The following is a 13058-nucleotide window of genomic DNA, read 5'->3' as shown; positions in this document are numbered from 1 at the left end:
ATAATTAAGACAGAAACTCACCATGCACTTGAACCCTAGCATTGTCATACACTAGCTGTTTGGTAGTAGACAAGTTACTTGACCTCTGTAAAGTTCTATTTCTTTATATATAAAATGAAAATAATAATAAGTATTTTGAAAAGTTAGTTGGAGGATTAACATAGTATAAAGCACACACCTGGCACAGATGTTTGCCTGATATTCTATAGCTAGGCAGCAGATAGTTTTGTTAAAACTATGTTGGGATGACCATCACACGTATAGTTTTACTTCTTCTGGGTGGTCTTCCTAAAGATTTCCCTAATTTTTACTCTCCATATTCAATGCAAGTTTTAAGAAAATCTAAGTGCTCCTTCTTTGTATACGAGGAATGTTGATTTCTCTTCCTGTATACCCTACAGAAGAATTTCTTCTGGAATATTTTTTCACCTGGCTGTGCTCCTACATTGGAGAATGTTGGGGTTAAGTTAGAGATGAGCAGGTGCCTTAAAACCTATTCAGTTGGCCCTGGCCGGTTGGCTCAGCGGTAGAGCGTCGGCCTGGCATGCGGGGGACCCGGGTACAATTCCAGGCCAGGGCACATAGGAGAAGCGCCCATTTGCTTCTCATCCACCCCTTCTTTCCTCTCTGTCTCTCTCTTCCCCTCCCGCAGCCGAGGCTCCATTGGAGCAAAGATGGCCCGGGCGCTGGGGATGGCTCCTTGGCCTCTGCCCCAGGCACTAGAGTGGCTCTGGTCAAGGCAGAGCGACACCCCGGAGGGGCAGAGCATCGCCCCCTGGTGGGCAGAGCGGTGGCCCCTGGTGGGCGAGCCGGGTGGATCCCGGTCGGGCGCATGCGGGAGTCTGTCCGACTGTCTCTCCCCGTTTCCAGCTTCAGAAAAATACAAAAAACAAAACAAAACAAAACCAAAAAAAAATCTAGTCAGTTGATCAAACTTTTAGACCAAAAGATCCATTTATGTATTTGGTTCAGCTGAAGGAATTTGCATTATGACATATTTACCTGTTCACCTCTCCTTTCTATTGTTCTGAGCAGGAGTGGCATGAAACATATTGGGGGAATCTAATAAAAGTTGACAATTATATATCATACTATGGTCATCGTAAACCCCTATGTGCAAGGTAAATATTAATTCTTTCCATTTCTTGGGTTCTTATTTGTATAATTTCAATTATATGGGCAAATTACTCATCTTTTACTTTCAAGTACTAGTTTTGTAGAGGGAAGAAACAAAACCAAGTTTTGAGATTAGGATAGCATCGAACAAAAGAAAAAACACCCTGAAGAAAACACATTGGAAGCTTCTTGGTGTCATGCCCATTAGATTGTTAGGAAAACAAATAGTAGAGCAAGTGTTGCTAATCGTATTCCTGCTCTGTGACTTTTGCCATTTAGGGGATAAAGAAGTGAATCTAATAAAACCAAAAAACCATTTTAAAACTTAGAGTGATGCATTTATTTTGTTAGGATGTAAAAATCAGCATAACTGCGTAGTATAAAGTATTTTTCCGTGTTCTGCAAAAGTGGCAGACCTTCCTAAGGGCCAGCTCACCCAATTGGCAGCTGAGGCCTCATCATACTCAAGCTGGTAAGTCACACACCCAGAAACAACCACTGACATTCCTCGGGGAGGAAGCATAGCTTAATTTAGATAATCCCCTTTGCAAAGTGTATTAGCTGATCCAGACCAGACCTGGCTGTCTAAAAGCGTGTTGTTCCTACATTTCAGAGATGCCTCAATGTAGAAAGAGGTTCTTTTTCATTTGGAGGATTAACATTCATTTATGGAATAGGTAGGGATGATCAATAAGATATTTTAAGACAAATGAAACAACTTCATGATTGACTTTGACCTTCTATCCGCTTGAATGGGTTGGGTCCCACATTTCCTGGTGCTCTAGAAAGTGTTTGGCAGAATTTCTCTACTTCACATATGAAAATAACAATAACATTAAACAGAAAAGGGAAAGAAAGTATGTTATATATCACAAATATGTACCTTTGGTTTCTGTACAGAAAAATACTTTTTAAAAAGTGGTTCATAGAAGAATATGCCAGGTATAAGGATAAATGTGCTACCAACACTCCTTTATACACGCTGAGTCCTTCACCAAAAGACACAGACAACTATAAAGACAGTTGGTGAGGAGCCACTGAGCCACTTCACCTGCAGGTGTTGTAAGGTACCCAAAACTACAGAATTAATATTAATATTTTAAGAGGCTTGGAGAACATTTTATTAATTTGGGTTAAGGTGTGCAGAGAAATTGTGAGAATAGTCTCTGTACTGTGTGATTGGCACAACCAGGATGGCCCTTGGCATTGTATTGTAAATGCAAAGGGGAGGAAAACATGGATTCCCAGACATTCCACCACGCCTGTGGGGAAAAGGGTGAATGGCTAGCCAGGTACAGGGAGAGAAAAGCCAAAATAAACCTTTTCTTATAGCAAAGAGTCATTTTCAGGCATTTGTCCCCACAGAAACTACCACTCCTATGTAAATGCATGTGGTTAACACATGTGACTCTGGACAGAGAGATGGCAGATAAACACTAGATAATATTTAATATGTAAAGAAACATCTTTCTACCATTGTGTTGGCTTGTAAATTTTGTTTTCTCCAAAATGATGTATGGCTTGCAAATTGAACATGGTCCTATCATGTTAAAGGACATATGGCTATAACCAATAGTGGTAAAGGGCTCCTAATTACAATTTTAGCTTCTGTACTTCCCACTTATAAAACTATAAAAACTAGGTAGAACAAAGGGCCGGCGCATTCTCCCTCAGATTTCTGTCAGAGCTACCGCTGTTTGGCCAAGCTAGACAATAAAGCTTTGATGTGTAAACGACGGACCTTGTTCCTGTCTTCCATATTTCGGGTCCCTCCGAATTTGGCTTAACAGTGGCAATGCCAGGAGATTCAGCCCATTGAAGAAACACACTCCCAGGAACTACCTGTGAGGTAATGTCATAATTAAGGGGCAAAAAGGAAGGGGGTGCAGAGCAGGAGTAAAAGATACATGTTTTTGTCAGCATGAGCACAGAAATGAATTTCAAATTAAAACATAAATCCCTGAATTTATTGTGAAATATACCTCAATTGCTGGAAAATGGAATTGGTATAGTTCTGAAAAAATATTATTAGCAATAAATTGTCTGATTTATACATGTAAGAAAACCTGAATTTTCCTTTGAAATTAGAATTCCACGAGGAAAAGTTCATCAGGAGGCAGAATCCCGAGCGCTGTGGCTCACCCGCCTGAGCTGGGGCTGAGCTCGAACCTTGACTTCGCTTTACTTACGGAGCAGAGGACAACTTTAGAGCAGTTTCCCTTTAAAAAGAATGCTCCAGGCTGAGAACTTTATAATAGGAAATGTGTATGAAGAATCATGATGGAAAAATAAAAAGTCCAAATTAATATAGAATTAGGGAAAAAATGATATATTTTAAAAAAGAAAGGATGAATATGAGAAAAAGGGAAAGAGAGACACAGTGATGCTCTCCTTTGTAAAAAGAGCAGAGAGGTAGAGGCTAAAAATAATTCATGCTGAAATATGTTTGGAACACAGCAATCCTCACCTGTTTTTCTCCTGAATCTTTAGGATTTCATTTGTCTGTTGGAGAAGTTGCTTCTCTAGCTTGTATGTTGATAGTGAATTTTCTAGTAGTTGTATTTCAAGTCGAGATGTTTGATTTAGCATCTGAAGTTAAAAGATAAAAACATTTCAAACTTCTATCTTAAAGAGCAAAAACAATTATTTTGTTTTATTTTAAATTAATATTTCTCCCAGAATATTTAATTAAATGGTCTATATTCTATACATTCATGCTCTACATGTCTCTTAAACATTATATTCATTTGAGATAGAGCTTGCAATTGGATGAAAAAATTTTGTTAAGTCCATTTTCAAATTTAAGTTTTTGTGTCCTGAATCCCTGGGATATTTATTTCACAGTGCTAGTTGTTATATATATTATCATCAACATTTACAAGTGAAAATGAGTATTAGTACAAGGTCTTAGATATTGTATATAATTAAAAATAATTATTAAGTATGTAAAATATGCCTGCCTGGACCCATCACTTTACATAATAAATCAATTAGAAATGTGCAAACAACTTTCGACGTAGCCAGATTCACAGTCACACATTTCTTGAACACTATGTTAGGTCATGTCATCCCTTCCAGATGTCTTATCATTTCATACACATGGGCACCTGTTGGAGGAGGAATTATCATCATCATTTTACAAATAAGGAAAGAGGTTCAGCAGGAGGCTAAAATCCACCCAGGAACCAAGGGAAGAGCTGAGTTTCGAATCCAGATAGTGTGGCTCTAATTCTAATATTCTATACAGAAAACTATGAACAGGGAGAGTCAAACTATCCCAGCCTGGATCTTAACCTGAAAAGATGAAGCGACCAGGAACCCAGATCACAGTGAGAAGAGATTGTAGTTATCCTTCTAATGGTACCACGCTGGGTCCTCTGTAGAAACTGTAAATATTCAACTCTGCTGGAATCATGAAGACTTGCATGGCTAGTTAAGCTTTAATGAAATTGAGCCCGTGAGCTGTAAACCCAAACACGGTCATCCTCTGAGTGATCATCACGCATTCCAGACCTAGAGATGTCTTCAAACTGTGCCAATGTTCTTGTCCCTCCCGATCTCTGTCCTGCCCCACCCCACTTCTTCATTAAGGGAGGTAAAAAGGGCAAGGAAAAGGTATAATTCGTTTTTAATGCTCCCCATGTAACTTGAAAACTTTTGCAATTATCACATTTTTGTTACAAGTACTTATTGAGCGAAACCTGAGAAATCTTCTGGAGGGTCACTATCTATCTAAAGGGTATTTCTCTAGAAATGATACCATTAGAACTTTCCTTCTTTTCTGTAGCAGATCTAAACCTACATCCACAACCTATTAAAAATAGGTGATTGACATGACCAGGGCTGGGCTTGAGCTACAGGAAGTTGTGTGTGTGTGTGGAGGGGGGAGGAGACATATTTTCACGGGAACAGGACAAGGACTGGGTAATGCAATTACTTAAGCTGCAAAATTTAAGGAGGTGCCAAAAAAACTCAGTAATCAAGGTAAATAATATTTTAACACAACATTCTGAAAGATCAAAATTAAAGCCTTAATAATCCACACTGGACATAGTATCATTAAATTTAAAAAAAGGATCTGCCCTGAATATGGATGATTCAGTTTTGCATGACCTGTTATTCTCACCTGGTCCACAATGGAGGTAAGGTAGAGACAGTATAGTAAAAGGGAGCATTAGTGCTTTAAAAAAAAATTGTAAGGGCCATGATTCATTTATATAATTGTCAAGAATATAGATCTGAAAGCCAGTCTAAAAGTTACTACAATCTATCAAAGCATATTGTGGAGTGTCTTAGAGTTTTAAAAAATATTTCACTATTTTGAATCATTTCATTTGAGGGAAAACAGGAGCAAGAGGACCTGGGATTTGAAGACAGAGCTAGGAGCAGTCCAGAGAGGAAAATGGTAGAGACTACATAGATTGTGAATACGCAAAATGTAAGTTTCAATTATTGAACATGTATTTGTACAGGTAAGTTCATTATTTATTTATTAACTAGAATGACAAGTTATGAAATAATTAAGAGGAAGAAACATCTGTATCTTTTGGTGACAGTGGTTGGCCCAGAGAAGACAGTATTTATTGAATAAACAAGAGCTACATTGTCTCACTGAATCAAGCATATCATATGTGATTAAATAAAATATGTTCTCCCTTATTTACAATACTCTCTAATCATACTTCCTGATATTCTCAAATACCAAAATTTTTATTTTACAAAGGACAGATATTGTTCTCCCCCATGTCTGAGAAGAGCATGAGAGTTAAGCACTGAGAACAGAATGGAGCCATCCAAAATAAAAAATGAAGCTGCTGATATCTAATCTGGAGACTACTACAGTTCCTAATTTTTCTCTCCTTTGTCTAAATTCTAATCCATTTGTTACACAGCAAACAGAGTACTTTTTGTAAATACATAAATCAGATCATGCTGTCTCTTGCGCTAATTCTGCTAATGGCAATTTGAAAGTTCTTAGCCTGGCCTACAAGGTCTTATACAACCAGGACCCTGATTACTTCTTAGATCACTCTCCTTGTTTATTATGCTTTAGCCATACTGGCCTCTTTTCAACCACAACATGACAAATAATTTCTACCTCAGAGCCTTTGCATTTGCAGTTTCCCCAGCCTGGAATGCCTCCCCCTTCCCAGATGCATGTACTTTCTTCTCATCATTCAGGTCTTATTCAGGAAGGCCCTTCCTGACCGCTCTCTGTAAATTAACCCCCTGTTGTCCTTCATCAAATGTCCTTGTTTTATTTTCTTTATGGAATCATCACATTTTGAAGTCATCCTGTCCATTCACTCATTTGTTGTCTTTCTCATGAGGACATCAGCTGTACGAAGGCAGGATTACTCCACCTGGAGCCCTTGAAACTTCCAGAGCACAGCATGGGATGTGGCACGTGGGGCATTCAGAGTTTTATGTTGAATGATGAGCTAGACAAAAGACAGCGAGTTGTTCAAGTTGGGTAATGGTCCGAGAGAGGATAATAGGCCATGTGAATATCAAGCTTGACTTCAATGATAACACCTCAAATCTAAAGCAGCATCTGAATGTGGAAGGAGAGGGGCCAATCTCAGAAGTCCGCGCTAAGTGTTGGGTCATCTTGAGCTAGTTTTGAGCAAAAATGTCAATCCCTTCTTTTTTTCCCCCATCACTTTGACCCAGTAGCTGCTTTATTTCAGCTTTCTCCACTGCTATATTAAAACAGGCCTGAAGTTCAAAAGTGAGCAACTGAGAGAAATGTACAGGAAACTATGATAAATTGACCACTTTCTTGCTGTGTGTCTTTGAAACTTGCTGCTTAGCAATAATCTAAGTGTTCCATTAAAATGACAAAAGACATTTCCTTCTTTAGCCTAAACACATTCCAAAAGCACATCTCTGTGAGTATATATTACCATCCAAACACAACCTTAGGGCATTGCCTCTGGGCTTGGGAACACTGGGTTTAAATCTACAAAAATTAAAGGACTAATATTAGTTAATATAATCATTTGACAAATGTTTATTGAGACACTACTGTGTAGTACTATTCTAAATCCTAAGAAGAGAAGGGTAAACAAGGCAGACAAAATACATGATCTCTAGGAGTTTATATTCCTGTGTAGGGGTTGGACCGCTTTTTCTGTAAAGGGTCAGAGAGTAAATATCTTATCTTTGGAGGGCTAGATATTCTCTGGTAGTACTATGCAACACTACAGTTGCATTGAGAAAGCAGCCGTACACAACATATAAATGAATGAGTGTAGCTTTTGTACAATAAAACTAAACTTAAAAAAAGAGAGGGCGGTTTGAATTTGACCTGTAGGTCATGGTTCACTGAGCCCTTTGCTTTTCCAGACCTTGTGAGAAAATTGTTTACCAGGATATTTTCTTTGGATTTACCCATTAGCAAATTTATCTTATTGCCATTTCAATTAGGCCAAGGTTAGATGTTTATTCAACTATTCTCTCGTCAAGGTAAAGAGATCCAGTGACTCAATTTTGAAAGTTGCTTTTTCAAACATGTTTCTGCCTAGAGATTCATCCTCATTGATTAAAATGTTCCTAATCTGTCTTCAATTTGTAACTGTACAATTGAAGACTAAACAACAGGTATGAGCATTAGTGATTTCTGAGGAGCAAGTGATAAAATGAGATTAGACATGCAGAAAATGTATTCAGGGAAATACCTGTGAGGGAAAATTGAGACACCAGAGTTGTCTAGGAGTGCCTTCTGACTGGGATGCAGGTCTAACCACAGTAAAGAGGAGAGACTATGAAGGGAGATTGAGTGGAAATCTTAGTTTGCAGGGAAGTTGTGGGAAAGTTAAGGCTGATGAGGAGCCCTTAGTCAAGGTCGTGTCAGTGAAGTCCTACAGCTCCCAGGAGCAGGTCTGACCAATTATCGCTGCCACAATATGTCAATGGCTGGAAGTGGCCACTGGAAACTGGCCTCCATAACCCACACGGTGAAGAATTTCAGAGCACAGTACCTAGAAGCACTGTTCTATTATATTTCCCATAGTAGGAGATGGAAAGGAGTATTTTTATGAGCGTAAGGAAAAGCTCTATAGCTAATTAATTTGATGAAAAGTTAAGAAAGAAACAGTTCAGGAAAATTTGCCATATTAACACAGTTAAATACACTGAGGATAAGAACTGTTTTACTTACTATTGTATCCTACATAGGACCTATTAAAATATCTTGCATCAAGGAAGTACTTAAAATATAGCTGTACAAATTTGATTAAATTCCACTTCTAATACTATGGGTCCCATGTAAATCATCAGAAATTGGAGAAAATGTAGGCTCAATATCTAAGAAATTTCCCTACAGTTACATGGTCAGCAATCCTGAGTCCTAGGACTGCATGAGATAATGTGCAGTCACGTGGAACAGTGGCAATCATTGGTGGTCCCATCAGCAGCAATGGAGAAGTAGCAGCAGCATCTTCATCACCTATAGAAAACATTTCATGGCTACTATTAGGTTTACTTTACTTTTGCTTTATCTGATTTCCACCTTACCCTCGGCTTCAATCCATTTAGTGTCTACAACCTTAGAGTGGTAAAGGAGTCACAAGAGAGAGGCGTATCGATGAGAACTGTTAAGGCATGTAGACTCTGATGCCAGACTCCCTGGGTTCAAATCTTCACTCTAGCATGTATTAGTTCTTTCACCTGGGGAAGCTGCTTCAGCTCCCTGGGTTTAGTTTCCACATCTTTAAATGAGAGATAGTAATAGTTCCTACCTCATAGAATTAAAAAAAAATGTTACATGGCTAATATATGTAAAATTTCTTAGAACAGAGATGAGCACAGATTACTAGAGGTGAATTTTAATATAGTCTGTCTATTTTTGTGCCTTTAATTAAAATTGGTCTGAGGAAGAAGTCAGAAATTGACCACAGGAAGGGACGTGAACACTGCTTGAAACTAACCCTTTCATGTTGCATACTTGGAAAGTGGAAATGGAAGGAGAGGAAATATTGGAGCAAACTGGTAACAGAGTGAGGAAAACACTACAAGCTAGACTAGAGAAGAAAGAATGTTGTCGTATTGGTTCCGGATTCTCACCACCATGGCCAGCAGAGCCACCATGTGCTCATTATCTGTCTCTTTTCTGATCATGGTGCTTACTGAGCACAAGAGTATTTTTAAATGCCATTGCAGTAAACCCATGGTTCTAATACCTTTCGTGAAGTTCAAGCCTAGAAGGTCAGCAGAGGACTAGAAGGAAAGCAGTAAGTTACTTATCTTTATAACATCATCAAGTGAAAGCTAAGACACTAAGATATATTACAAACCTATGGACATGAGCTACTAAAATAACTGAGAACCTGAAGTCAGCTGAGTAAAAGCAGCACTTATTAACCATGAAACAATGTTGGATGAACATGGGAGTTAAAATTGGGGAGCACACCTGGATAGCACAAGAGGCTTTACTAGTATATAAATGCTTAGTATAAAATAATAGAGTATATTGAGATTAAGGAGATATTCAGGATTCATTTTGTAACCGTGGCCATGCATCAGAACTTGAGTGTACTTAAATACTTTGCCTAAATAAAACATATGCTATTGCAAAGGTTCAAATAAGCACCACATAAGTATACATTCACATGAAGAGGGTTTTGAGCTTCCCTCTTATTGTGATGGAGTTTTTATTTTTGAGATGTTTTCAAGGTTAAAATTCTTGGTGTATCTTTAACTTTCATTGGCCTTTAATGACTACTTAGTTTAGCTACTGAACATAGGGAGTAGGTTTTTTTTCATATGAATTTTAGTACTGTTTTCCATAAAGTACATATCCCTTAACTTTAAGAATGAAGAACAAGTTGTTACCTCTTAAAATCTTACACAGCATGTATCATAACAGTGATTAGAATGCTGACAATGGAATTTTTTTCCCCCCAAACTCCAATTCTTAGCTAGAAAGAGAACAAAAGAACTCGGGAGGTTTCCTGAGATGAAAAAAAAAATCCTGCCATGTTTTTTATGAAACTTGTTATAATATTAAAACAGGAATGCATACATATTTCAAATGTTCTATCAAGTAGAGTAATAGTAATTGTGTATTTCAGTTTTATAATATACAGAATGCTTTGTAGAAGATGGTGAACATTCTGTTCTCATGAAAATAGAGAAAATACTCTTGCATTATTTGTACCACAGAAGCCAGTGTTCAGAGATCACCAAGCTTCCTTAATGTGATGACAAATGATTATATGAAATCTCATAAATTTTAGTTATAATACGTGGTTTGCCTTCCCCATCCCTCATGGTTATCTAATAATAGTGCGCTATCATAATTTCCGAAGCATATGTGATTCACTGCTCCAATATAATCCATATTTAAGTTCTCATTCAATTAGTTAATTATTAGTATTATTAATCAACGAGGACAGAAAGGGAAGAAATGAGTATGCTGTAGTTGATATCACAGATTTGATTCATCGGCTGTATCAATATGAGAAAATCACTCACACTTTCTGTCCTCCTGTCTGCTCTAAGTGGTTTTCTTAAAAATCACTTGTACATGGGAAAGTGGTTTGTGTAATATAAAATACTTTATCCATATAAATTATTATTATTTCTCTTTAATTATCAACAATATAATGCCATTAACACCCATAAAATTAAGTAGAAATAAGCTTGTGTCTTACTTTTAAATTCATATTTCTAAAATAATTAAACAATAAGGCTTTAATGCTTGAAACCTACATAAACGAACCAAAAAATTAAGCCAGAGTCAATGCACTTGAATCCAAGAAAATGAAACTTAAGAATAACCAATCACAAACAGCCAACAAAGCTTTCCCAAGTAAGGCAACTGATTAAGCTATGGCCAGTCAAATCATTTCTTTGCTTTGCTTCCACATCTATCTATTAAAACTCTTCCCTTATCTCCTGAGGTAGAACACTTCTAACCACTTTGGTTTGGAACTGCCCAATTCAACCAATGTTTGCTCAAAAAACTTCTTGAAAACTTTAATGTGCCTCAGTTTATTTTTTCACAGTATTACCTAAACTTTGAGTCCAGAAATCAACTAACTGGGTTTCAGAATGGTAACTGAAATAACTATTTTCATAGTTTAAAGCAGGTAAAGAGTTCACCTTTTAGTCATTAAAAATGATATTTTCATTAAACTGTAATACAGGCGGTCCTCGGGTTATGAAAATTCCAAACATGACGTTTCGAGTTTACAACACTCACTCCCATAAAAACTTAAAAAAAAATGAGATGTGAATGTTTAGGCTTATGCTGCTAGTATCATATTTACGTGAGCGAACTAGTTTGGTTGTACACGGCAGGAAGAATACGCAGTAACGTGTACAGTACAGTGTAGTTATGTCTTTTTCTTTTTTCTGTGGCTTAGTTGTGTTTTTATGTTCTAGATTATGATTTTACAACCGTGTTAGGATAGGTAAATGACTTAGGGTAGGGTGTGTTTCAACTTACACCAAAATTTGAGCTATGCCACTGTAGTAGAAATAGAACTGTGTTATAACCCAAGGACCCCCTATAATAGGTTTGTGACAGTGATGATTAAAGGACATTTTATTAATTTGCACATAGATAAGTATGATGGTACATAAATAAGTATGTCATTATCTACGTAAGGTTAATGTGTACATATATATGTTAATGTACATGTCTGTGTATGTGTGTGTGTGTGTATATATATATATATATATATGGAGAAAGAGTTTTAATTGACTCCTTATTACAAAATCACGCTAAATTAAAACAGAACTACACATTCCTGATTCATTCAATTGGAGGATTTCCTTCCTCCCCACTGAATGCACAAACCTCTGCAGGTACCATTACGGCCAGAGGACTGCCGGAGGCGAAACAGGGCAGATCAACTACGTACATAAAAGGTACCAACTTAACTTAAATGATTATTTTGTGTGACATATATCATATCACAGTTGGTAGCTGCAGTGTTTATTTGAATTTAAATGCTGATTAAGTCCTTTGCTAGTCTCATTTTTACAAACACATACAAAGCTAAATACAACCAACCCTCTTTTAATCAAAAGAAACATGCATAGCATGTCAGGCGGTCATTGTTGTTATTACCAATAAACAAAAATGTATATGTTTCCACAGTCCCAGTGCTGAAACACACTCTGTGTTTATGGAGTAAGCTACAGGATAAAAAAATCTTCCCAGCGAAGAGTGTGCTGACTGGCCTAGGGGTGTACCTGGGTCTCAACATCTGTCAGCTTTCTGGTTTGCTCTGCTGTCTGAGAGAGAAGGCTGGTTCCTATCTCAAGCATGGTGGCCGTGTGGTTCTGAACTGCATTCTGCTGTATCTGGGCCATTTCCGACTTCATATTTTCCACAACGTAATTCTCAATCTGCAAGAGATAAAGGACAAAATATACTACATTATAAGCAAAGCCTCTCAGTTGGAGTATGTAATATTTACAATGACAAAACGAGACACAGCTGGCAAATCAGCCATCTGGCAGGGATCCTCTGCATCTCTGGGAGTGAGGGGAAATTGGAGCAGACCTCACAAATCCAGTTGTTAACAAACTGCTAATATACTGATACATACATGGAATCATCACAATCATAATAAAAAATTACACTTGGATAGTGCTTTCTTGTTTTAGACATCATCTCATTTAACCCTCAGGGAAAGATGTAAGAGTTAGGCACAGATGGCCTCATTGTTCTTTTAATATTACAGCGAGGAAACAGAATAAGAGAAGGTCAATGACGAGCCCAAGGTCACCCAACAAGAATGCAGCAGCGTTAGTTAGCATTGGATAATTTACATCTAAATCTTGGTTCTCTGGTCTTTCCACTACACCATATTGACCACTTATCTCAGAAAAATTTTGCCTCCTTCTTCCATATATGTAATGTAAAATAAAGACCAGGCTGAGTTCGGGGGGTGGAGTGAGGGCTGAGAAGAGGGCCGATGCCCCAA

At 37.6% G+C, this 13058-nt stretch overlaps 1 protein-coding gene across 4 annotated transcripts in view; it reads right to left on the bottom strand.

Moving 5' to 3' along the window:
* The window catches only part of ANGPT1 (angiopoietin 1), a 289496-nt gene that overhangs the window by 93680 nt on the left and 182758 nt on the right, over positions 1-13058 (bottom strand). For all 4 annotated transcript variants that reach the window (XM_066265817.1, XM_066265818.1, XM_066265819.1 and 1 more), the window contains 2 exons: positions 12322-12477; positions 3584-3705 (listed from right to left, as the gene is read on the bottom strand). In XM_066265817.1, the coding sequence (XP_066121914.1) occupies positions 3584-3705; positions 12322-12477 (278 nt within the window). The remainder of the gene's footprint in view (positions 1-3583; positions 3706-12321; positions 12478-13058) is intronic.

Source organism: Saccopteryx bilineata, chromosome 3 (genome assembly GCF_036850765.1).
Source record: "Saccopteryx bilineata isolate mSacBil1 chromosome 3, mSacBil1_pri_phased_curated, whole genome shotgun sequence".
NCBI classification, from domain to species: Eukaryota; Metazoa; Chordata; class Mammalia; order Chiroptera; family Emballonuridae; genus Saccopteryx; species Saccopteryx bilineata.
This window is presented reverse-complemented; position numbering and strand designations above follow the sequence as displayed.